The 24838-nt window shown below is 46.9% G+C and overlaps 10 protein-coding genes across 10 annotated transcripts; 8 read left to right on the top strand and 2 right to left on the bottom strand.

The window, feature by feature from the left end:
* Nucleotides 1-291: 291 nt before the first annotated feature.
* On the top strand, nucleotides 292-1344 carry PGRI_035360 (uncharacterized protein; the record flags this gene model as incomplete). The annotated part of the gene is made up of 5 exons (XM_040791249.1): nucleotides 292-322; nucleotides 430-717; nucleotides 804-878; nucleotides 935-1036; nucleotides 1148-1344. The coding sequence occupies 5 exons, from the start codon at nucleotides 292-294 to the stop codon at nucleotides 1342-1344; spliced, it is 693 nt and encodes a 230-aa protein (XP_040645326.1).
* Nucleotides 1345-6185: 4841 nt separating this feature from the next.
* PGRI_035350 (uncharacterized protein) lies at nucleotides 6186-9214 on the top strand (the record flags this gene model as incomplete). Its single annotated transcript, XM_040791248.1, has 4 exons — nucleotides 6186-6436; nucleotides 6564-7560; nucleotides 7610-9057; nucleotides 9127-9214. 4 exons carry the CDS (start codon nucleotides 6186-6188, stop codon nucleotides 9212-9214), a joined length of 2784 nt encoding a protein of 927 aa, XP_040645325.1.
* Nucleotides 9215-10141: 927 nt separating this feature from the next.
* PGRI_035340 (Apq12 family protein) lies at nucleotides 10142-10681 on the top strand (the record flags this gene model as incomplete). Its single annotated transcript, XM_040791247.1, has 2 exons — nucleotides 10142-10157; nucleotides 10242-10681. 2 exons carry the CDS (start codon nucleotides 10142-10144, stop codon nucleotides 10679-10681), a joined length of 456 nt encoding a protein of 151 aa, XP_040645324.1.
* Nucleotides 10682-11320: 639 nt separating this feature from the next.
* On the bottom strand, nucleotides 11321-12190 carry PGRI_035330 (putative signal sequence-binding GTPase GPN3; the record flags this gene model as incomplete). Its single annotated transcript, XM_040791246.1, has 1 exon — nucleotides 11321-12190. The coding sequence occupies one exon, from the start codon at nucleotides 12188-12190 to the stop codon at nucleotides 11321-11323; it is 870 nt and encodes a 289-aa protein (XP_040645323.1).
* Nucleotides 12191-12539: 349 nt separating this feature from the next.
* PGRI_035320 (S-adenosylmethionine synthetase) lies at nucleotides 12540-13858 on the top strand (the record flags this gene model as incomplete). The annotated part of the gene is made up of 3 exons (XM_040791245.1): nucleotides 12540-12616; nucleotides 12718-12803; nucleotides 12858-13858. 3 exons carry the CDS (start codon nucleotides 12540-12542, stop codon nucleotides 13856-13858), a joined length of 1164 nt encoding a protein of 387 aa, XP_040645322.1.
* A 708-nt stretch (nucleotides 13859-14566) lies between these two features.
* Nucleotides 14567-17653, top strand: PGRI_035310 (uncharacterized protein; the record flags this gene model as incomplete). Its single annotated transcript, XM_040791244.1, has 3 exons — nucleotides 14567-14731; nucleotides 14810-15553; nucleotides 15605-17653. The coding sequence occupies 3 exons, from the start codon at nucleotides 14567-14569 to the stop codon at nucleotides 17651-17653; spliced, it is 2958 nt and encodes a 985-aa protein (XP_040645321.1).
* A 1172-nt stretch (nucleotides 17654-18825) lies between these two features.
* On the top strand, nucleotides 18826-19785 carry PGRI_035300 (uncharacterized protein; the record flags this gene model as incomplete). The annotated part of the gene is made up of 3 exons (XM_040791243.1): nucleotides 18826-19200; nucleotides 19260-19454; nucleotides 19507-19785. The coding sequence occupies 3 exons, from the start codon at nucleotides 18826-18828 to the stop codon at nucleotides 19783-19785; spliced, it is 849 nt and encodes a 282-aa protein (XP_040645320.1).
* Nucleotides 19786-20302: 517 nt separating this feature from the next.
* On the bottom strand, nucleotides 20303-20779 carry PGRI_035290 (uncharacterized protein; the record flags this gene model as incomplete). Its single annotated transcript, XM_040791242.1, has 1 exon — nucleotides 20303-20779. The coding sequence occupies one exon, from the start codon at nucleotides 20777-20779 to the stop codon at nucleotides 20303-20305; it is 477 nt and encodes a 158-aa protein (XP_040645319.1).
* Nucleotides 20780-21502: 723 nt separating this feature from the next.
* Nucleotides 21503-21934, top strand: PGRI_035280 (uncharacterized protein; the record flags this gene model as incomplete). The annotated part of the gene is made up of 1 exon (XM_040791241.1): nucleotides 21503-21934. One exon carries the CDS (start codon nucleotides 21503-21505, stop codon nucleotides 21932-21934), a length of 432 nt encoding a protein of 143 aa, XP_040645318.1.
* Nucleotides 21935-22582: 648 nt separating this feature from the next.
* On the top strand, nucleotides 22583-24784 carry PGRI_035270 (fungal specific transcription factor domain-containing protein; the record flags this gene model as incomplete). The annotated part of the gene is made up of 4 exons (XM_040791240.1): nucleotides 22583-22692; nucleotides 22807-23479; nucleotides 23527-24033; nucleotides 24080-24784. 4 exons carry the CDS (start codon nucleotides 22583-22585, stop codon nucleotides 24782-24784), a joined length of 1995 nt encoding a protein of 664 aa, XP_040645317.1.
* Nucleotides 24785-24838: the final 54 nt, after the last annotated feature.

The raw sequence follows: 24838 nt of genomic DNA, 5'->3' as shown, positions 1-24838 counted from the left end.
GCCTCGGCAAATGAGTTACTTGATTGGTTAATCGGGAACTATATCAAACTCCTGTTTAACTTTATGATTCTTCCCTGTCGAAAACAAGATGTCCTTTTTCAGCCTCATCCATGTGATCCCCGGGCTTTTGGTGAGAAATGGCGAGCTTTTAAAGTTACCTTCCTATCAATCCCTTGGCTAATAAATTGATTATAAGACGTCCACTCTCATTTTCAGGGTCCAACTTTATGACTTGTTACTACTTCTATTACAGTACTCCGTACATAGAACTGCTTTAACAATCCCATGAATATGGACGATGTCGCACGTCCTGCTATCAACAGTAAGCTCTCAATTTTCCCCATCTATAAACCCAAAGCTATTCATAACGGTCTTCCTCATTGAAGTTTTATCATCCTTCAACCTAGTACTTACTATTAATTACTATAGTATGGACGTTCTTCGCCCTAGCTGCGCTAGACATCGCAGTGAACGCCGCTGCCGGGCCAGCTGCAGTAGCGACCGCTGCGCACGTTAATGGAACCCCACTGACAGCGAGAGCAATGCAAATTGGTGCCCTAGCTGGAGTTACAAAGTCCGGGGTATTGGCATTCGTCGAATTTGCCAGTTATGCGGGCTTGCCAACGCCCGCATGGATACTGTTGGCTCTACTGGCGAGTGGATTTGGAATCTGTGTTCTAGTCACGGCAGAGGTTAGCAATTTAGTTCTGGGAGAAAGTGAGTGAAAATCCCTCTGAGATATTTCTCTGTTGGGCGAGTCGAACTGGTGGTATATCTGTGGCATTGTGTCTAACAGTTTTTAGCACCGAGCGCGTTGCTTGTTGCGGCTGTTGTCGCTGCTATTCCCCTGGCAGGAGAATGTATTGGGATATATCAATGTAAGTCCTTTTTCTTCGCTTGCAGTCTCCATTGCTAATCTTGTTTTGTATCGCAGCCGCTGGGGGGCTATATGGTAGCGAGCCCCAGACACAACTTTGTGTGATGGGGCTCGATGCCTTGGGGGGATACGTGTTTGCTCGTATGGCACATAACGGAGGTCAGTTGCTATCTCTTCTATATCGCAAAGCTTTGGGGGTCACTCTTTTCGTTGCTCCTGTTGCATCTGTTGACGTACGATGTGACTGATATTTGGAATTTGAATTTACAGGCTATGATGTCTGTCCTTACAACGTTGCTGCCGCCGCTGGGGCTGTATACGGTGCCATCACAGGTTTTTTCCATACAATCCTTGGATGTATGGCCGGATTTACCTCCTACGAGAGCACAAATGGACATTATGAAATGCGGAATGTCTTTGGGACCACACGAGGGTATAATCCCAATTGGCACCATAATCTCGGTTGATTTTAATGTTGGAGCATGGGCGTAATCGTTGATATCCTTGAATATATGAAAGGAAATTTCACTCGTCTGAACCAATATTCTTGTGGTCTTTTTATACTTCCTCAGGAACTAGAGATGGACGAAGAAGATCCCTGATATAACATCTCGCATAGCTTAGTCTGAGACTCAAGTCCCTTTTAGTTGGCTTTTCTACATCATAAATTCATTTTGTCAAGTTGAGGCAAATTTCTCAATTTCGTTATGCCGTGCAACACCCATTACAGTGCAGGGCACGCGTATCAACTAACATCTTGCCCAATATGCAGATCTGTGGGTGATTAAAGACAGTCTCTACAATGTTGTTTTTTCTCCTCCAAATCGTGTCTTGGTTACCATCTTCATGTGCCTCATCTCGAACGCCTAAGCACCCTTGCGGCAACCTTTATATCCAACCCTCATTTCTATAAGCTAGCTTTTTTTTAGGCCTTAGATAATAGTGGCCGTGCATACTCGGGGGTTTGACTATGCTATATCTATACATTCTGTAACACAGAGGTGCCAATCACGATCCACGTAGTCAAGTACCGTAGAAGCTTTGAAACCAGCATATTGGTGTAGGAAAAATTTTCAGATTATGGATTCTCGACTTATCAAAGAAACTTTGAAACGAGGCTCGCACGATGTAACTTACTATTGAAAATATCTACCAAAGATATCTTTGTTCGTCAATCTCCTACAGGCAAATATAACCCCCCTTCTTTGTGCTTATTTCTGGTGATATTAATCAAAGACAACGTTTAACCGAACCGAGTTTGAAAGTTTATCCTTCCATACTCTCAGCCTATCATACGAGGATTCGAGTCCAAGAATTTGAGGGCCAGTCGAGTCAAAGGCTTTGCGGTGAGCACGGGGGGATATTTGATCAAAGACAGGTATAAAAACATCGATGTCCTCGACTGTTTTAACATCTACAACCCTCATCTCCGACCTCTCCCCATGGTTTTACTTGATAGAAAAAAAAGAAAATTCAAGTCCCCAGCAGCTCGGATAAAAGCGACCAATGAAGAAGCACAGCCAGCTGCAGATGTGGCCAAGATCTTAGATGAGGCGCAAGTTCCAAACATTCTCTGGGGTCAGATGGCCGGTTGTCTAGTTGGCCAATGGAGGACCGAAGAGGCAGTAAGTAAATATCTCTTGTCTCTGAAGCCCCGTTCTTAGAGATCAGAAGTTAACTATTTAGGATATTGAATTCATAGTTCCTGATGATCTGATCACGACGGGTTCGGAGGCCTTGGCTGCTGCTGGATTCACGCCTTGCACAGATCCTGACTGTTACGAATTAAAGAGCTGGAGAAATAATCGCCCTATTGCCCCCGTGCATTGTCACGTTGAATCTCGATACCCCCAATACGAGGGGATGCTAGACATACGGCTATACCCTAAGTCTAGCCATCTCTGGTGGCTTTCAGATTTCAAGGTCGCTCCTCCTGCTCTAGACGACCCCGATTTGATGCTTTCCAATGATCCTAAACTCCCACCATATGTACCGGGAGGACCTACGGGCCCGTGGACCGATCTTTATCCTGTTCAGATCCTTAACCCGAACTCATACGCTGAGGCGATCATATTATTGATTTTCCGGGACCACAAGCACGCCAATTCGTACGACAATAGATGGCGCTTACTACTATACCCTTTGATGGAGTACCACTTAAATCCTTCATTGACGGTTAAAAGAACCCTCCGGCCTCGGTTCCAAGCTATGTGGGAAGAAATCAATGTTTTTAGGGAGAAGAATTTACAAGATATGTTTATCCCGCTATACAAACTTATGCAGGAAATGAGGGATAACAATGAGCTACCACCACCTCCTCCTGTCAATTTTTTTAGAACAGCTGAGGACGCTAAAAAGTATGGTTATTGGATGTGAATTTTGTTCTGGTCTTCGTTTTGTCTATCGTTCTGGAGTCTTTCATTCGTCTCATTCATCTTTTGCTTGTCTTGTATTTTGTCTTTGGTCTTCTGTTTCGTCTTTTATTTGGCTTCTGTTTTATCTTTCTATCGTTCTGTATCTGTCTCGGGTTTGTTTGAAACATCGAAATCCCCAACTCGCCTTTGTGAGAGAGGACTTATATCAAAGAAAAAAGAAAAGAAAAGAAAAGGGGGAGAAATAGAAAATAGAAAAGAAAAGTAATCGGATTTTCCGATCTGAAATTGTCGAAAGCATGAAACATGTAGTTTCACTCTTCGTATAAAGGCATTTGGCAACAAATAACCCTACCACCTCAAGGCCACTATTTCTCTTTCGACTTCAAGAATTGAGTCCCGAATGCCAACAGCCAATTTTTGGTTGCACAGCAAGGCAGGTTGGTTTCCCATTACCAGCTATCATTAGGGACTAATCAGTCAGAGGTTACGTTATGGTGCAATGTACCTTTTCTTACTTGCTATTGTCGATGGCGAACAAAGCTCGAAAATGGCACGGTGAAGGCCTATAAGAATAGGGGTTAATTAAAGATTAAAGAGAGACGGAAGTATTTGGAAGTATTTGGAAGGGCACTAGCCCTGATCCCTGATCCCTGAACATGCACACCGCAAATATCTATGCAAGACGTTCCTGGGGACATTGTGGGTGTATGAGCCAGATACCGCACTAAATATCACCAGCCATGTTATAAATGCTCAGCATAGCTCTGTTCCATTCTGTCTAGATATACTCCGTACCAACAGCAAGGGCCCCTGAAACAGTCCAGACGCAACATCCAGATATTTAGCCGCTCGATGAATCCAGACACTACTCCGTACTGCCTTTAATGATAGAACGGCTGTGGCTGGGATTTGAACAAAGACAGAAAATTACTGATCGCCGAACAGGCGCAATCTATGCATCAAGTCTTTTGGAAGTGAGACATGTTCAAGGGTGAGACATGGTCTAGACTGCGCGCGAAGGGAGTGGATCAAACGGGCATAAACCACTTTTCTTTATTGACGTGAAAGTGGACTAGGATAGATGTTCAGTGCTGTGTGTAAATAGACTACTCTGGAGTCGATGTTGATTGAAAGGTTAGGTGGGTGTGCTTTGGATTTAGTAGCCTACGATATCCCAATTCATTCTTAAAGAACAAATATCGAAAGCGACATATTACAACTCCGTAACTATCTTGTACACCATACCGCACTATATGACACTGTTTCGGAATCATGAGGTCTCAACCTACCCTGCGACGGCTATGGTGGACCTTTATGGAGGAGCCGTCCTGCGTACTTTATTCCGTAGAAGCATTAAATTACATAGAATAGACCACGCCACCTCACATGGCTATTTTGTTTTCACAGTGACTAGGATAGTAACGTCCAGTCTGATTTATGAATTATAATGTGTTGTGACAGTGAACAAAATATCTCCATAGACCTTGACACAGTGCGAATCCTAGAAGTCATATAAACGCCCGAGTACTCTGTACAGAGTGGAACATGTATAGATAAGGAATTGTAGACACAATATTTGTATAATAACATTTGAACTCGATATTCTCCCTAGTACTAATTAAGATCAGACTGGTGATCAGTACTGAGAATTTCTAGATAGTAGTGACTGGGAAGTACATACACAGTTCCCGACGGAAAAACAATATGAATTGTACAACATAGTCAGATGTCTTCAGAAACTTATAATTCAGCAAATCTTTCATAGACTATACGAAGTAGAAAGGACAGAGAAGTACGGAGAGTACAGATTGGTCAATTTCCTGATGTGACACAATGCAGGAACGGTTCGTTAGTCCGGCGCTTGGCCCGTTGAAGCAACACATGTCCACGTACTGGCCCGTGTGTCTGGCGAGACGCCCTGTTGATGATATTTCATTGGGCACGGTAAAATGGTTAGCGTGCAGGATTTGGATTGAGCACGTTCTTCTAGTAGTGAGTGGTCTTTTCATAAAATTGAGGAGCTTGGGCCAGAGGCCCTAAAGAGAAAAGGGGTATGGGAAATTTTTTTTATGGCCCCTTAATTTATTACAAACAATGAGATATTCAAATTTTGATGAAGTTATATACAAAAATCATATAAAATATACATAAATCTTGTATATAATAATGGAATAGATGTACGGAGTAGTTGGCTCTGGAGTATGGATTATTGTCACTGGATTATTGAACCTTGGGAACTCGAAGATAGAAAGGTAGACAAGAAGTACTTTAAAGGTGTCTTTTCAAGTATTAAAGATAAAAAAGTTACAAAGAAAGTACGCGTTTGGTACGAAGTCTACCCCTGAGTGTGCCAAGCATTTTGGCTGGGACGTGCGAACTTCTCCATATCCCACGACTCAAGGGGGTTCTTTGTGCCACTTGACACTATTGAATGTTCTATTTTCATATTTTTGCTTGTCTCCATATACTGCATATGGAAATCTACCAATACACCCATACATTTATCGAGTACTCCATATGCTATACTCCGTACAGAGCATAGAGTATACGGGGTATAAGGAATGAGCAAGTCATATCCGTAGGTTCAAGCGATGTCGATCCTACCGGGCAAAAGACCAACTGTGAGATGTATTCGTACCAATCGAATCCATGCAAGTCCAGACCCACGTCAGTAACCCCTGCGCTCCACCCACGCTTACTCGTCCCGAAAGCCCAGCGCTACTGAAAATGGGGAAACCCACGGGCGGTTTGCGCCAATCCGGCTTGTCAATAGTGACTTTCTCCTTTCCTTTTCTTCCCTTTCTCTGATACACTCAGAATTAATCTTTACCCTTTTGGTAATCTTGTTGGCGCGTGCCATTCTCTTTTCCGTGCTAATCGGCATGAGCGACTGTCGATCCATGGCTATTTTTTGATACGGACCAGGGTGTTTCATGGCGTCTCCTCTTGGGCTCGGCGGCTCGCCCGCCCCAGAGAGCTTCTCTAGTCACAATCCAACAACAGTACATAGGAAACCTGTCCCGAACAATGGCGATCCAGTGACTTCGGGCCTTGACCACCCCTCCTCTCCTATTTCGCTCGAGGGAGATAAACCCACTTTGATTCCCACTGCACCGGTCAGACCACTATCCCCTTTATCGGTGGATGGGGACTCATTTATATCGGTCCCAAAGAACCCAAATAGGTACGCGACTAGCATGACCCCGGCTTTTTCCCTCTCCCGGGTCTTTTTTTGTAGACCCTCCTTTTTCTCCCCGGATACCTACAGATCCAGCATGATATGGCCTATACATGCTATTCCGCTTTTCTAGAGTCTGGAAGGCTAATCGCGTGCCTCTGTCCCAACCCCGCAGATATTCTCGAGGACGGAACTCTACCCAACCCCTACATATCGATACCGCTGCCTCCCGGCACGGCTCTGCCTCGTACTTGAGATCCGTTCTCGAGGACGACGACGACGACGAGGGCCCCGACTACTTTGATGAAGAATACGAACACCAGTTCATGAGCGCAACCCCCCTGCACAGCCGTCTAGATAGCGAACCATTCATCCCGGTCCTCAACTCCCCTCCTCCAACGAAACGATTGTCACGACGGGCAACGAGTATGGCATTACATATGCCTATGCACAGACCTCCTCCTCTACATATTGACGTGGATTCGCGCTCAATGTCAATGTCAATGGGTGCGGGAGATCCAAGACAACCAAAAACATCTGGAAATAAGATCAGCTCCTTCTTCGGCTGGAAGGCGGCAAATAATAATACAGTTACATCCCCTGGGGGCGAATCATCGAGTACCGAGATCTCCGACTCCGGTCGATCAGCAATGCCTTCCCCCATGCCACCATTAGCGAATGTCCCTTTCAGACCAGGCTCTCCATACGATACCAAGACCAATGGATATAATCTTCCGGCGCGGACCCCTTCATTGGGGGCTTCAAGTTTAAAGGAAAATATATTCATGTCCAAAATGGCAGAGATTGAGAATGAATTACGAGAGATAAGCTCTGAATTGGCGAAATCTATCCGCCGAGAAATGGAGCTGGAGGATCTAGTCGAACGTTTACAACTAGAGGGTCCGGACACCAACCGGCGGACCAGTGACTATTTCTCAGATTCGGGTACTAGCTCTGTTCGCTATGCCTCGGATGCTGGAAAGAGCGAAGATATTGAAAAGATTCGCCGCGCTGCAGAGCAGGAACGGGCACAGCTCAAGGTCGAATTATCGCAGAAGTTGCAGGAGGAACGATTTCAGCGCTTGGCCTCAGAGTCTCATGTCCAAATATTGGAATCTCAAGTTCAACAGGTACGGCTGGCAAACAATGCGCAACATGCGACTGCTAACATTCATCTAGCTTCGACGCGACAGAGCGGATACGTCTGATTTATCGTCGAAAACCAAGGAACTCGAGGCCGCCCTGGGGAATACCAAGCGAAAGCTGCTTGAAGAACGACAATCCAAAGATAACTTCGAGGACCTACTTACCGCCATGCGAGTAGAGTTGGAACAATTGCGTAATGATCGAGATCAACTTCGAGATGGCAACCATCTCATGGAGGAAATTGAAGCTTTAAAAATCGAAAATGCATCTCTGGCCCAGCTACAGGGTGGCCGATTTGCTTCAATTGCCGAGGAAGGTAGCTCACCCAGAAACTCGGCATTTGGAGTATCACGATCGAGCTCCGTTGCACGCAAGCCCAGCAGCTTAGCTCGCTCCGGTTCGCTTTCTCGGTCCAACTCGGTCAATAATAACAATGGCGGTAAATCGCCGGAGACCCGTGAATCACTGGTTGATAAGGTTCACGATATCGAGGTTCAACGCGATGCCCTCCACCGAACAGTGCGGAGCCTCCTCGATCGCCAGGCATACCAGGCCCGCGACTACGAGAAGCGCACGCGTATGCTTGAAATGGAGCTTGCTAGAGCCCAACAATCGGGCCAGCCACGGAAATTGGGCTATGAGAGAGATGTGCGCAACCTGCGCGACGAGGTGAACCATCTTCGCATGCGCGCTGAGGATGCCCTGGATGGCAAGTGGCAGTGCGAGAAGAACCTCGCTGGTCTCAAGATGGACCTGGACCGCGCCGAGCAGGAAACTAGCTCTCTCCGCGCGCTTCTGCTAGAGGACACTACCGCTGGTGCAGAGTTGATGACCGGCCAAGAAGGCTTTGCTGAGGTCGTAACCACATCCTCTTCTCTCCAATCCGCATTCCAGCAATTGCAGGCGGAACGAGCCGAGGCCGAGGCGCACGCTGCGAATTCGGAAGAGCTGGCTTCCTCCCTTTCCCGCACTGAAGCACTGGGCAGCAAAGTTCACTACCAGCTTCAGACTAACACCTCTCTACATGCCCGCCTAGCAGCGGCCATTGACAAGGGTGACAAAGATCAGCGGATCTCGGTTGAACGGATTAATATTCTGCAGAACAAAATGAGGGAGCTAGAGGACGTTCTTTTGGTTGCGCAAAACCACTCGGAAGAGGAGATGGGCAAGCACGAGGACGAGCTTCGTTTGCTGAAGGAAAGCCAGAGTGCCCAGCTCACACGGATGATGAATGGTGGCCGCAGCCCAGTCATTCTCTCGCCCCGGCCGCCGAACACACCATTCGATTCTCGCTCACCCCGCCTGGACCAGACCACGAGTGGCGAGGGTGTACCCTTGACCGAGGTCGTCCAGTCCGAAATCCTCGAGCGACGAGTCAAAGATCTCGAGAAGCTCCTCCGCGATGCGGATATGGAGATGGAGCAAGTTGTTGGACGGATGAACCGCACCCAGATCGATGTGGCTCAGCTTCAAACTGACAGGTATGCAATTTATGTTTCTTTTTATATTGCCTCTTTTCATCCCATCTTTTTTACTAACTCATCCCACAGAGACGACGCTCTCCGTCAGACCCGCCAACTCCAGACTGAAATCCAAGCTGAGCGTGATGCCCTCAGAGGGCTCATCAACGCCCTGTAATTCTGACAACCCTCACGCTTTGCCCTTTCCTATTGCCTTACTATACCACGTCTGCATATGCATTTGCGCTCCCATCGCCTTCGATGGCAGAGTACAATATCTTGGAGTTAGCCCGGAGTCCCGGGTTTTTGTTTTGGGTTCTTTTATGAAGATCATGCGTATGGCATCGCGCTGATCTCTTCACTTGGGCTTGGGGCGTTTTGTCTTTACACTCACGAGACTGGTGGTTGACCGTTGCTGGTCGCGCTTGTATATAGAAACCATCTCTATTTGGGTAAATATCTAATCTACTGTATAGTACATTATTGACCAATCTGTTCATGAAATATATCGAGATCAGCTGAGAGTAATTTATAAGTGAGGCTAATATCCAAGTACTACATAGTAGTAGACTTGTGTTTGACTGTCTTCACAATATGTTTGTTTAGTTTGCATCTTCTTATCATCCAGGTGCCACGCCGCTTGGAATCCCCAGCTTGAATGTCATATTCACTTCTTGACCAGCCTATTATTAATCGCATCGGACTATATACTTTCAGAAACAGCTTCTCATAGTTCCCGATCCCGGCGACCTCCGACATACCTCACCAAACCCCTCCTCGGCCTGGTCGCATTGCTCAACTACAAACCACCGCCCACCAATAACGCAACGAGCTCTAGCGCGAGACTAAACAAAGCGCCCTCGAGTCAAAAAAAAAACTCCTATATCATTGCAAAGCCAGGGAAAGAATACCCCGCCTCACACCCGTGATCCCCTCGAACATATCCATTTTCAAGGGTCACAAAGAGCCCAAGGTTTCAAACAAAGCGCCGGCGAGCCAAAGAAAACCACGGACCTGACGCGCGAGGGACCTATCTCCCCTGTCTCTCCCTCGTCGATTACTTCAACAATCAAAACCCTCAAATTTCTTTAGAGACACAACAATCATGGACTTCCTCCCAGGTACTTATCTCTCCCACCCTCTAGCCATATAGAGACAAATACCGTAACGCGAAGTCCCGCAAGCTAATCAATAATCCCACGCAGAAAACCTCCAAACAGTCCTCCAAAACCCCACATTCACCTACCTTCAAACAACAACACAAGACCACCTCACATCAAAACTCTCGCATCTACGCACAATGGTGCTCCAACCATACTTAATCGAGCCTCTCTCGACTTTCCTCGCCTCCTACTCCTCCAGCATGCCAGATCTGCTCTCAATATTCCTCCTCGCCGTCATACTTTTCATCTCTATCAAGATTCTAGACTACGCCTACCGCGTTGTCGTGTTCTGGGTCACGCTCGCTTTCAGGCTCGTTTTCTGGGGCTCGATCCTCGGTGTCGGATGGTATGTCTACAGTGTTGGTATTGAGAATGCGGGTAGGGATTTCGGGTGGATTTGGGGCGTGGTATATGGGTTTGTGAGCGATTTTCAGGAAAAGAGTAAGGTCGCTGCGGCGGCTTATGCAAAAAATGCCAAGTAGCCCTGGAGAGTGGCTTTGGTTTATTGGATAGGGTTGTATGATGGGAATTGAGGATGTTTGTCTGATATACAAGATCCTCGTCTTGTTACTTCTTATCAGCGGCTGGTATGCCTGTTTGGGAGTACGATGAAAATGCGCAGTGGGTCTGCCTGTTTCTTTACTTCATCCTGCTGAATTGGTCTAGCGATTAACGACTTGTTATTGGAGTTCTAGACATAGCAATATTCATGAATTGACTTTGGTTTCATTATGGTTTCATTATGGTTTCTATTATCTGAGGATAATGACTGAATATCCATTTGCAGTATAGAGAGCTCTCAACTCTGACCCTGGTAGTCCAAGACATGGCTGTATCGCAAGTATGGTTGATTCCAGACGTCGAGGAAGCTGAACGCTATAATGCTATGTAGTCCGGCGCGACAAGCACATTGGAAGGGTTTCCATTGTCAAAGGGTCGGCCGTACAATAGCAATGTGAGGTGAAAAGTGGAAGTGGGCTTTGTCTCAGACTGCTCCGCTGCCGGAAACTTGAGGCTGCTGCATGGGGTGGTATTGTGTGCAGTGGTCGGTCGTAAGGCCATGAATGTGCCGGGGATCTGACTACAAGTCACAGCGCTGCAGTAATCACACATGATACCCCTCAATCCTCATAGTCCACATCAACTGCATCCTTGGGTTCTCTCGGTTCCTGGGCCTCATGGTACTGGATAGCATCATCGATATGGCTCACAATTGCCGCGACGCTGTCCTCATCTGAGACATCTAATTGCAGGAACGAAACCATACTGAAATCATCGATCAACTGTCCGACAGCCCGGTTAAGCTGCTTGAAAGATCCACCGCTCATCAAGGAATCCGTGGCCATGGGGTTGGCACCTGCGGTGAGATCATCCTCTTCCTTCTCTTGCAGCAATTGCACATCCACGTTGGTGAACCGTTTCAATTCCCGGCGTGTCACCATATCGCGGACTTGGTCCATCTTGCTGAGAATGTTGACGTGTGGCATTTCCATCATCAGCATGGCGGACATGGCACTGAGTGTACCGGCGAAGAATTTGGCTTTGTCGATGACGAATGTACTTTCGAGTAGGTAGGCGGCACACATGTTGATATTCAACGGGCCTTGGCGGGAGAGGAAGGTTGTGAGGGTTGGTAGAAGAGGAATGTGTGTATAAAGCTCGATTTGGCCGGGCATGTCGAAGATGATCAAATATTCTTCACTCAATGGCTCCAATGCCTCTGATAGGAATTCCAAATTCTGGAGGAGGAACTCAAAGCAGTAGATGAGACCTCCATTTGGTCCCAATCCCATCTCTTCCATCACATCTTCCAAAGTGATTAGATCACGAATATCGAGATCTGGTTCGTAGGCGAATGTCTCAGCGGCGGGGTCGAGGTTCACGTAGAAACAGCTGCGGCGGGTGGTTTGAAGGTGTTGAATAATTGCATTACTGAAGGTAGTTTTGCCTGCACCTGCAGGTCCCATTACTAGGACACCAAATTTAGACATGGTTGTTTGAATTCAATAAAATAAAAAAATTGAAGTTCTATAATCTTATCACGAAAATTGGCAGACCAACTTGGATCTGCCTCAAATCACCGCCTTCAGATTGCGCGATCACGGCTGAGGAGGGACGAGAAATACCGCGGAGTGTAGTACAATGAGGGTACTTCGGTAGTACCTGACTGGTCCCCCACCCACACTATCTTTTTACCGGTACCGCCTGTGTAACTCGGGAAAAAAAGAAAAAAAAACCCCACCAAAACTCCCCCTCCCCAAAGAGATCTTCCTCCCTTTCCTTCTCCTCTCTCCATTCTTCTTTCCCCCTTTCTTCATTTTTACCTCATACACAGTCACAATGGGTTCTGTTTCAAACAGCGGCACTTTCCTCTTCACTTCCGAGTCTGTCGGTGAGGGTCACCCCGATAAGATTGCGTGAGTTACACCCCCCCCTGAAACATTTCATTTTCGTAGTGTTATTAGAATTGATTTTACATCAATTCCTATTGTGAAACATGTATTGACCCCCTCAATAGTGATCAGGTTTCCGATGCTATCCTCGATGCCTGCCTTGCTGAGGATCCCCTCTCCAAGGTTGCTTGCGAGACTGCCACCAAGACTGGTAGGTTGGCCATGTGTACTTGAGGCCAGATCTCAATCTGACATGTTACACTAGGTATGATTATGGTCTTCGGTGAGATTACCACCAAGGCCAACCTGGACTACCAGAAGATCATCCGTGGTGCTATCAAGGACATCGGTTACGATGACTCCGAGAAGGGCTTCGACTACAAGACCTGTAACGTCTTGGTTGCCATTGAGCAGCAGTCCCCCGATATCGCTCAGGGTCTTCACTACGATGACGCTCTTGAGAAGCTCGGTGCCGGTGACCAGGGTATCATGTTCGGTTATGCCACTGATGAGACCCCTGAGCTCCTGCCCTTGACTGTTCTCCTCTCTCACAAGCTTAACTCTGCCATGAAGGCCGCCCGTCAGGATGGCTCCATCCCCTGGTTGCGCCCCGATACCAAGACTCAGGTCACCATTGAGTACGCCCACGACAACGGTGGTGTCAAGCCTCTGCGCGTCGACACCGTCGTCGTCTCTGCCCAGCACAGCGATGATGTCTCCACTGAGGAGCTCCGCACTGTCATCAAGGAGAAGATTGTTCGCAAGGTCATCCCTGCCGAGCTTCTTGATGACCGCACTGTCTACCACATCCAGCCCTCTGGCCGCTTCGTCATCGGTGGTCCTCAGGGTGATGCCGGTCTCACTGGCCGTAAGATCATCGTCGACACCTACGGTGGCTGGGGTGCCCACGGTGGTGGTGCTTTCTCCGGAAAGGATTACTCCAAGGTCGATCGCTCGGCTGCCTACGTTGCGCGCTGGATCGCCAAGTCCCTGGTTAACGCCAAGCTTGCCCGCCGTGCCCTCGTTCAGCTCTCCTACGCCATTGGTGTCGCTGAGCCCCTCTCCATCTTCGTTGAGACCTACGGCACTTCCACCAAGACCTCTGACGAGCTGGTCGAGATCATCCGCAACAACTTCGATCTCCGTCCCGGTGTCATCGTGAAGGACCTTGACCTGGCCAAGCCCATCTACTACCAGACCGCCAAGAACGGCCACTTCACCAACCAGGAGTTCTCCTGGGAGTCACCCCGTGCCCTCAAGTTCTAAGCGGGCTCTGCTTGGTCCGGTGACTCCGGGCAACTCTTGACGACTGTGATGATTTGCTTTGTTTTCAACAACTCAAAGCACGATGAGCATAGACTATAAAAAAAAAACCCTCATAAAATCCAGAAGTTGGTTTCCACTTGGAGACGAACTTCTCTTGTTTCATTATCTGCATGGTCGCGCAATCGACGGGCCTTTTCGGCGAAGACAAAATTCAACATGATACCACTTTTCATCGGCTGGGAAAGGAAGTTTTTGGCGTTTTTCTGGAGCGACAGTCTTCAACACCACATTTCTACCTCACTGTCCATGGTGCCTACCGAGAAGACTTTCTATACGGCACTCTCTGTGAGAGTCTGTGAAGGTTCTTTTCGTCCTGGCCCTGGGCCTGCTAATCTAAACATTAGCGATAGATTCATAATATTTCATATCTTTTTTTTATACATATTTTTACAGATCTAGTAGTAGTTCTTAGTATCCCTTAGCATTTTTAAAGTACTTATTCCTCTAATCAATTTCACGAACTTGTCCACTTTGAAAATCAATTAACTACGTCGATCCAGTCCAGGCGGAGTGCACGTCCCGACGCGTAAGACCCGCCAAGATTTGAGCGCGATCTGTCTGCACAATATCAATTGCTTCCAAGGTGTTGTTCATAGACTCAACTCTTGCGTTCAAATTAAGGATGTCCACAATTTTCTAGACGCGACCATGGCCTCGCGTATAGTCCCCAACATCCTGGATCCCCTCAGTTCGTCCGCGTTGAACAAACTTCACGAACCGACCCCTCTACCCATAAAGAAGCGGAAAAGAGATGACCAAGAGGAGCTAAATGATGCTGCTGGACAGCTTGCTACCTCTTCCATTGTCATAAGAGTAAGTCATGCTTATAATTAGCCCATCACGCTCCTCAATCCATTGGTTGCTGTTGCTCACTCTCCACATCTTGTATAGGCTCACTCGGCGTCTTTATCTGATGAACCCTTAATCCTCGAACCAATTACCGCACTCCCTCGCACTAGACTACCCCTCTCATGGCTCGACGACACGCCTGCCTCCCGGTCTGATGAGCGGCCAGGCGGCCTTTTCACCGCGGACATCCCGACCCTGGAAGTTGACCTACGCCCAAAGGCGGAACCAACTGTCCTCGCCGTGCGCTTGGTACCCAATGGTGGACTCTACATTGTCGAGAGGGTGAAGAGGGGCATATACTCGCTCTCCAAGCTCGCCCGATGGGTGCACGAAGGCAATCTCGTTGTTGCGGCCAAGGGCTGGCATGCAACTGACGCGGCGGACGTAGATAGCATGGCCGTCGACGAGACCAGTACTATTCCCGACGAGTTTGATTGGTGGCAGGTTGCTCAGATCGATGAGCCCCTCTCCGACCTTGAGGGCGAGAAGTCTGCTGGGCTCGACATTGCGGTAGTCTTCGGTCCGTCTGAGTCGGATCTCCAGAATACCGAGGCATCCTTTGTGGGTGTTGTCGAGCACCGGAGTCATTCGCTTGCTCCGTCGAGGAGTTTCGATGCTGCTGAGGGGGGTTCTTCCTTGCTTCCAGAATCTCAAGGCTTAGGGGATACCACTACGGCTATGGATGTTGATGGTGTTGAGTCTAATGTCGTGGATGTGCAACAGTCGCCAGAGGACTTGCTGGACGGAATGAGAGATCACTATCTACAGGCTCTCTATGTTTCAAAGGTGATATGCTCTACTCGGTATTGGGAGGTTGTCCGACTGACATTTTTCTAGACTTCTGTGGCGTACTTTGCAAAGGGCCCGTTGACACGCTGCCGGACTGCTTTCCAGGCCCGTGACTTGGAACAGCCTCACGGCTCGACGGAGTTGATTGAATCTTATCGTGAGGCTATCCTCGCTACAAAGAAAATGGACCTAAAATACAGAGAAACTTTGCCATCGGTAGTTCGCGATGCAGCTCTTGCGCTTTCTGATGATGGCGCGAAATCCAAGAAAAGGAAGAGTAGGAAGAAAAAGATGGGCAAGAATGGTCTTTACCCAGAGGAGGAAGGGTTCATCCACAGGTGGTGGAAGGACAGGATCTTAAATGGCTCTTCTGTGCAGGAAGCATCGCGTGAAGCAGAGTCTAAGAAACAGATTTCGGATCTCCGACTACGCGAGACACAACTGCAGATCCTGCTGATTTTGGAAGTCATGGTGTTGGAAATGACCATCGCTTCGGCGGAGAAAAACAGCACTAATAAGGAGAAAGAGGCAAACGGGGAGCAAAATACGCCGAAGAAAGCCAAGGCTAAGAAGCCCACAGATTTAAACATGCTCCTTGAACTCCATCTCGATCGGATGTGCATTTGGCACGCTGTGACAATGGAAGAAACGTCTGCCGCTGATACAGCAAAAGCTTCTTCTTTCAGTAGCAGCCATCTATCTGGCAAGAAAATCGAGAGCGATGCGGTGCGTGATTTCTGCACAGAAGTCATTATTCCATTCTATGCCGCACGTCTCCCGGACAAATGCAAGTTGATCACTCGCAAATTCGGCGTATCTGGCGGCATATCCCCCGCTGCTAAGAAGACACAATCTTCGAGTAAATCACACCGCGTGGAACCTGGGGCGGAAGTCAAGCGACAACAGCCTGTACCGAAACCCCGACGAACATTGCAGCGAGTACTTACGGACGATAAAGCGGCAGCCTCCCATGCTCGGCACCCGGGATTGACTCGATCCACCACTGCACCGACCCAGCATAACACAAAGCGCGATATTGAGCCCTTGCTACCCACTGTTCTCAGTGGCAGTGTCCGGGGCGGCATTCAGAAAGCAAAGCGCACGGAAAACCGAGAGGTAGATCTTAACGCCGTAGCACGACAGCACGAAGCCAAATTGAGAAAGGTCCAAATGCTAGCCAACCAGAAGAAAGAGCTGGATGCTGCTATCAATGCACTCCGGAAGCCAAACAGAGAGCTCGTCTCCAAGGATTTGGCAGACGATGCGTCGAAACGGGTTACGAGCGGCGGAGGCAGTTCAAGAAAGTCGAGAAACCCCGTGCGGAATCCGTTCGGCGAGGGTGTACAGGTCATGGCGACTCCTCGAGGCAATCGAAAGAAGGACGCGGCAGCCGGGCTACCGCCGCTCCCTCGTAGTCTAGTTCCGTCCCGGTCATTTGCCGGTGTGGAAAATTCTCCTTTCGGCGACTCCCTCGGCGAGTCTCCCATGATGATACCATCTTCGACTCGACGGGCGATCTCATTCTCTGGCGCCGACTCCGACCCTTTCAATTCTCATGGCCATCCCCGTGGTGGCCGAAGTCCACGATCAAGTCAGCCGGATGGAGCTATCCAAGAAACACCAACTAGACCATCTTCCAAACTTTTCCAGAGTGATACCATAGCTGCTCGTCGGCCATCATCCTCCACTGGCAAAGGCCTATTCAGGGTTCCTAATATCCCAGCGCCTCGCTCATCCACACAACCAATGGTCCTAGGCTCCCCCATCCATTCACGCCCTAGGAACATCTCCACCTTTGCTGAGAATTTGTCGGCATCCTCTCGACAATTCAGCCAGTCTCTCAACCAAGCTCGCACCTCGGCAATCATGGAGACGCCGCCCAAAAGACATGCACCGCAGAGTGTATCTACTCCGACCGCTGTACCATTCTCTCTATCTCTTGATGCTATGGTCACCGATACTCCTCGCGCTCACTCCCCACCTGCCGTCTTGGGAACACCCGTTAAAGGTGCCACAGCTGTGCCTGTAACTCCCGAGAAATCACAGTCCCAGTCGATATACGATCAGTTGGGCTGGAATGATGAGATGGAATTCTGATTTCCTCACTCGCGATGCATTCGCGCCCGAATGCATATCATTATGTGTCATGCATTTATGCGGAGTTTTTCTGTGTTTGTCATTGCTATGTGTTCTTCTATTCTTTTTGTTTTGTATTGGTATTCGGGTACATCTGGAGTTTGAAACGGCTGAAGCACTGGTGTGGCATGCATTGTTACTTTTTTTTGGATATATCCCCATCGCTACATTATCTTAGCCTACTCATCAGCATACAATACAACATCAACATACATCTTATGTCTCAGATATTAAAAAAGGTTAAATATCAGTACTCCTAAAGTGAGACATACATAAACTTTGAAGGGAAGTGAGGGTTTTTACAATTGTGTATCTTAGGTAGCATCTTGGCTGTTTCAGGTATATGCGAATACGAATGTTCACATTACAACAATATAGGTACTACTTACTAGTAGTGTAGATCTATAGAGAAGACACGTCTCCTAATCTCAACAACTAATATTCTATGGTAATTATTACCTTTCTAGTAAGAGAATATCTACCAAAAGGTACTTTAGACTAAAATGTAAACAGATAAAGCTTATACCGACTATTCTTGTCAATTATATAGCAGCCTATAAAATATCAAAGAGTCAGCCTCCTTTTTTTTTAGTAAAGTCAATTGCAAATAGAACGACACTAAATCCTTGGCTTCAATATATAAAAAGCCTTACGTGGTCGCCCCACTATAAAGGAATGAATTTATCTTCTATCTTCTTTTATGTTTAATATAAGCTGAAAGGGGAAATTAGTTCAAGTCCACCTAGTCCACCTAAGTCCACTTTAACTACCTTACCTCCACATCCTCAATTTTGATCCTCCATTCAATCTAAATCTTTCACTTCCGATGATGCTTAAAGTCCAAGGTCAAGGAATTAGAGATCTACACATACTCCTTACCACTTCCGGTCATGAACGAACACCAAAAAGCCCCGAATCACAGCCGACCTCTACTATATGTCCCTAATACACTATGGACGCGATTATTTGCAGCAACGGTAATCACCGAGACCGTCCTCACAGTCGCAATTGAAAGGTAGGGGCTCGACCTCGAATATCGATCCCTTCTCAGACCGAGGGCTTATGGCGATATTAGCTGGATTCTCATGAGCTTATCGGACGATCTCGACGACGACGAAAAAGCAAGCAAACCAATGCGACTTCAATCATTCCTTGGTCTATTCATTTTCGCCCTTCTATACGAGCTAGGTCTGTCATACGATGCACTGCGCCGAAAGAACACAATCCAGCTGGTCGGACTCTGCATCTGTAATCTGGGCTTGTTCACTTATGGTATTCTCCAGATGCAGGAGATCAAGGAGACTATCTCCAGCTTGACCGATAAAAGCATCAGCGACCGTCTGCAAAAATTTCATCACATTGAGCTCATTCTTGTCCCGGTATTCTTGGGTATCGGGACTGTGTGCATGATCTTTTTTACGTGGAAGTTGCGTGCGGAGTTTTCATGGTCCATATACAAGAATATCAGCGCGGATTTGCAGATGAAGCGTCGTTATTTTACATATCAGGTTAGTTTGCGCCCATTCGGGTAATATTCTTTGCTTGACGACTGACCTACTTCTTCCAGGTGTATATCGCTCTCCTGAAATTCGATTTCTTCTTCGTATTCGGAAGTCAGCTTCAAATCCTCCTTGTTGTCTTTCAAGCCGAAGACGCCGATTTTATCCTCAATGCCGCTTTGATCCCAACCACCATAGCGACCTTGATCCTGTCGGCTCAATTTTGCAAGCGCGAGAAAATGAAATCGCTCATACTTATGAACGTGAGAATTCCCGGGTGCAAGTCAATCAGCTCGAAACTAACCACTCATTCAGTTCTTTATGCTTGTTATAATGGGATGTTTCGGTGTTACCCTCTTTCGAATTCACAGTCCCAGGGAGAGCACTGATTTCAGCTCTGTTCGAGTGTCTCTGACATTATTCTCCTCTGTATCATTGCTTCTGATGACTCTCACTGTCGTCAACTCCGTGATATGTATCCTTAATTTTAATAAAGGATTGAAGATTCACATCAATCCCCCTAAAAAGCGGAAAACGTCAGTCTCCTTGGAGCTTGAATCACAAGAGGTACCTACACGGTTCTTGTTGAACTAGATATACTGACTTTATGACTTACTGCCCTTTTCTTTATTTTGTATTCTACGTACATATACATCGGATTTAGACCGCACCGTGACTTTCTCTTTCCATTTTAGTCACCCACTGGATTGTGGTTGTTGAGAATATAGAGAGGGAGGGAGATACGAAGTGATAGATCTGTATTGATACATAATTATGACCTCCGGCTTTAACTTATAGAGTCTATATATCGACCTTGAGTGTACTTCAAAATCGATTGGCTTGCTGTGCACATCGAATACATAGAATTTACTTAAAGAGGGTCAGCCTTACCCTCCGCAAGTTGTAATTATAGTCAATTTTTCCAAAGTAGATCATATTTGTGAGCACTAGACAGCGGAGATTGATATAGCGCGCACCAGGAAGAAATAGGCACCTGGCACGAAATACAATATCTAGCTAGTTATCCACTTATTTTCCATTCACAACTCTCGAGACGACAAATCCAACAGACATATTGCGCAAGGGCCTCGAATCTTCAGACTTATGGTTGTTACCACCCCTTGTTTTTAACACAACCGCTTGGTTTCTTCCCGTCGGCGGCCGAGGCAGCACCCATAGCTTCTATTATGTCGCTAGCAGAGCAAAAGACATCAGTGCTGAAGGTCATCTTGGCGCCCGTGATTCGATCCTCATTCTTCTCCTTTTCCTCAACTCTGTCCACATTCTCGTCCACGAACTTGCATCCCCAGTTGGAGATAACGCCACAACGTCCACGAAAGTTGTCGAAGTATCCCTGTCCACACACCTGGTCGATTGGCATGGACTCTTTGGTTGCATAGACCTCCACACTATGGTAACCAAAGTTACCCTCCACTATGCACGCATCGTCAGCAGGGACATGATGACGAAGCTTCATGTCGGCTTTTGACTTTTTTGGATTATTGAGGAGTTTCGTTTTGTCTGAGGGGACTGGATTGGCAAGGGTAGAGCCGATGAGGGCGGCGACAAGGAGGACTTTATTGAACATGATGGAGGGGCGAATTAATTCAATGTTTGCAGAGAATTGTATTTGTGATTTGCTTTGACTTTGGAAATATGATTTCTTGAATGATGATTGTATGAGTATTGAACAGAAGAAAGGCTCATATTTATGGGTTGAGAGTTGGATTTTCCAATTATAGCCGTCATTCCAACAAAATGCCTCAGCAATGCCCCGCGATGATTTAAAAATAGTTATAGAGAATAGATTGATCAAGAGGGCAAGGTTGACAAGGTCACTATATTTCCAATATGGGATATACTGATGCTTAGTATAAACCATGCGGCTCCATAGTGGATGGGAGTGAAAGTGCGGGGATCTTCTCCGGATTTGCCCAGTGCACTGCCCGGGGCCATTTTCTATTAATGTTCAAGGTGACAGTAGATTATAAGATCTTTTCCTAATTGATCTTGCCCAGAGAATTGCTAGGGGCCATTTTCTACTGATGTGCAGGATATTTCGTAAAGGTAACAGCTCTTTGCCTCATTCTGTTAGTATAGAGATAGCCCCAGCAAAATTTAGGTGACAAGGTTGAAAGTCAAGTCCAGGAATTAGACAGTTCAATTGAAGTTTCAAAACATAAAAGGCGACCGTATTCCCAAATATCAAGCATCAAACAAAAGCAATTACACACATTTCCACTGCAATCATTTCTACAAGACTTCACACAACTCTCAACTCTTTTCAATTTGAAATCCTCTCACTTCCATCATGCACTTCAAACAGATCACTCTTATGAGTCTTGCTATTGCATTCGCAACAGCATCTCCTATCCAGGCCAACCCTAAAGAGTTGGATGCTCGCGAACACAACAAAGGTCGATACATCAACCCCCAAGACCCGAAGTTGAGCCTTGACGAGCAGTGTATGTGGAAGGCCACTAATCTGTTCAACTATTGGAATGTTGTAATCAACGATGCCAGCGATTTCACCGATGATACGTGCGGTTCTGGATTCCTCGACAATATCAACGGCCGCGGCTGCGCGGTGACAGGCTGGGCTTGCAACTATGCCAAGGACGGCAAGACGATGAACGCCGGCTTCAAGGCACCAACTACTTGTACCCATGTTGATATGAACAACGCTATCAAGGCAGCGTTTGGCGGAAAGAAAGTGGGGTGTGCCAACTACGAGAAGGTGTGACGGTTGCATCACGAAACGTGAGACAATATTTGGTCCTATGGATGAGGTTATTTCGGGAGGTTACAGAAGGATTGTTGTCAGGCCTTTTGTTCGACTCTTACTGTTCTTGTTTTTTCCGTTTCAATCTACTCCGTCCTGTCATTCATGAGCTGTTGTTTATTTGCTTTCTGTCAGAAGTAGCTAGGGTTAAGAATCGCACTGGTTATAGTATTGAATCCATGTATATTGCATCGTAGGTGTCAAATATATGTATGGCAGACAGTTTCATACCAAGACTAGACATCATGATACTTAACATATCCTACGGCCCACAGGTGTGAATTACAAATTTGGTCACATAAATTAGAAAAAGAGCGACTAAGTCTATATTTTATGAATGTTTACCTATAAAATAGAATTTTTCAGTATTCAAAGCACTTTTTCCTCGTTAACATCAAATACTCCAAAAGCTCCATATTCTCGTTCATGATTGGGCGGACCGGCGAAATGAATATTTCCCGAACATATCTGGGCATCCGCCGCTCATAGCCTCAACAATTTATATTAAGACAACTTATGAATTAAGATGAGCACTGATTTCAATACACACCGATCTGGCCAGCAGCCCATCCGTACAGCAAGACCAAAGAAAAGAGCCGTGGCGTAAGAATGTCCAAAAGCGGTATCAAATCTCTGCTCACACTTTGCACAGTTGTCATCGGTGTCATGCCCAAAAGATCAAATGCTCCGGAGAAAAGCCATGCTCGAAATGCCGAGCTGTAGGCTTCGAATCCCAATGTAGATATGCGACCAGAGATCGCAAGATACGGGTGGATGAAAGGTATATCGTCTTTGGGCGACAGTTTCAAATGAGTCACTAACTTCAATAATAGCTATTTGGAGCAACTCCTAAAAGATAGCCAAGAACTGCATGATCAACGACATCGTTTGAAACAAGAAAGCCACTCAAGCAGACCAGAGGAGAAATCTGGTCCCCAACAAGTCTATGGGAATGCAGCTGCGAACACCGAGCCCCTGGAACAGAGTAATCTCCTCCTTGGTGAGAAGCCATGGTTCCAATCCAATGACGCCTCAGTGGTCCCCCTTTATATTAGTGAAGCAACTTGCGCTGCTTTTGCCACTCGTCTGTGCCAGTCCTTGAAAGGGACAAACATGCCAATACCTCATCTTCCAAGATCACGTTATACGGACGAGTTGGAAATATCGTCTTTAATTCACACAGATGTACAATGGCCCGGTCTTGTGAGTGCTCAGCTATTAGTGAAGACTGCACTTGGTCATATCATCCCAAGTTTCCATTTGGCATTGAAAAAAGACACATTGGACATGCTCCATGGCGTCTATCAGAGAGGTGACTTTGATAATCCGAGTATCAAGTGCAAATACTTTGCTCTTTTTGCCATCGCCCAAGTTTTTTCAACTCCCCATGACCTCTCAGACACGTCGAGTGTACCTGGTTTGGCCTATTTTGCCAAAGCGTGGAGCCTCATCCAGATCGCCCCCGAGCGACCAAGCATGATTCATATAGAAAGTTTGCTCTTGCTTGTCAGTACCCTCTTCGGCAGCCTCCTCAGCTCTTGCTTACTCTCTAGGCCTTCTACTGTCAATTCCTGAACCGCTTTCACTCCGCCTACGTTTTGATTGGGAATGCATTACGACTCGGCCTCAGCATCGGCCTAAATTATAACATCCCACAAACCCAAAATCTACACCCAGTGGCACGAGAACACCGTGTCCGGATATGGTGGACCATCTACGTGCTTGACCGATACTGGGGCTCAAAGTCAGGATTTCCTGTGCAAATTCACGACGAGGATATCCACGTCGACCCACCGTCCATTTCAGCGTCTGAAACATACCATGACCAATTTTCAGATGCGGCTTACCAGGTGGCAGCAATCGAACTTGCCAAAATTATTGGTGACACAACGGGAGAGATATACTGTCGAAAGATTTCGGCTGAGACCTTCTTACACCGTGAACAGAGACTTCTAACTCAATTGAAACAGTGGGTTCAGTCTCTTCCCGATCATCTGAGGCTTAGTACAGAAAGGCCAAATGCAAAACATACGGTTCAAATGCATCTTCAGTTCAATTTTGTAAGTTAATTACTCTCCTCTTTCGAACCCATACTGACTACTTTAGTGCGTCATCCTGGCAATTCGACCAGTCCTCCTCCATGTCCTCACTCTGAAGACGAAAGATCAAACCAACCAGTCCATGGGCTCCGTTTCACCCATCCTAATCACATTGAGTGAGGCGTGTATACACGCGGCAAGACACTCGCTAGCGTTATGTGTAAATGAATGGACCGGCGGATCCCTAGCAGTATTTGGCTACTCATTCCCTGCCTTCCTCTTCTCTGCCGCATTAATTCTGGTGATTTCAAGTCTTCTGCCACTCGGAGATCCAAGCGATTTGACATCGGCCGAAACAGCAACGGAAATCCTCAGGAATCTCAGCTTATCCGATAATCTCGCGTCAAGAGATCTATACGAGCGCATGCAGCGCGTGCGACAGTGTCTTCACGATAGCCAGATATACTCTACATCGGGACTTTCTCACGGTACTATAGACAACGTTGCCAATCTTTTGCCGATGGCTGAAGAATCGAATTCGGAATCGTTACGATCACACCAAAGTCGGAATCCCCAATCCACCATGGGTCCTCTGGAAGATCTGGGTCATCCACTCTTTGAATCGAGTGTCCCATTCCTCACTACGGAAATGGCTCTGCATCAACCCACAATGCTGGATTTCCTGACTCAGTCTCATGTGGATATTGGACTGCTTGATCCAGTGGAAATGTTTAATGATTTTGATCTAGCCTTTTCAATGTCGGAGATTTGATCATGTACATTAATAATCTGAGATCATATTCCGGGAGTTAGGACTACAATGACA

The sequence above is a fragment of the Penicillium griseofulvum genome (genome assembly GCF_001561935.1).
Source record: "Penicillium griseofulvum strain PG3 chromosome Unknown contig_86, whole genome shotgun sequence".
Taxonomy (NCBI): Eukaryota; Fungi; Ascomycota; class Eurotiomycetes; order Eurotiales; family Aspergillaceae; genus Penicillium; species Penicillium griseofulvum.
Note: the sequence above shows the minus strand (reverse complement) of the source record. Positions and strands in the feature narration are given on the sequence as shown.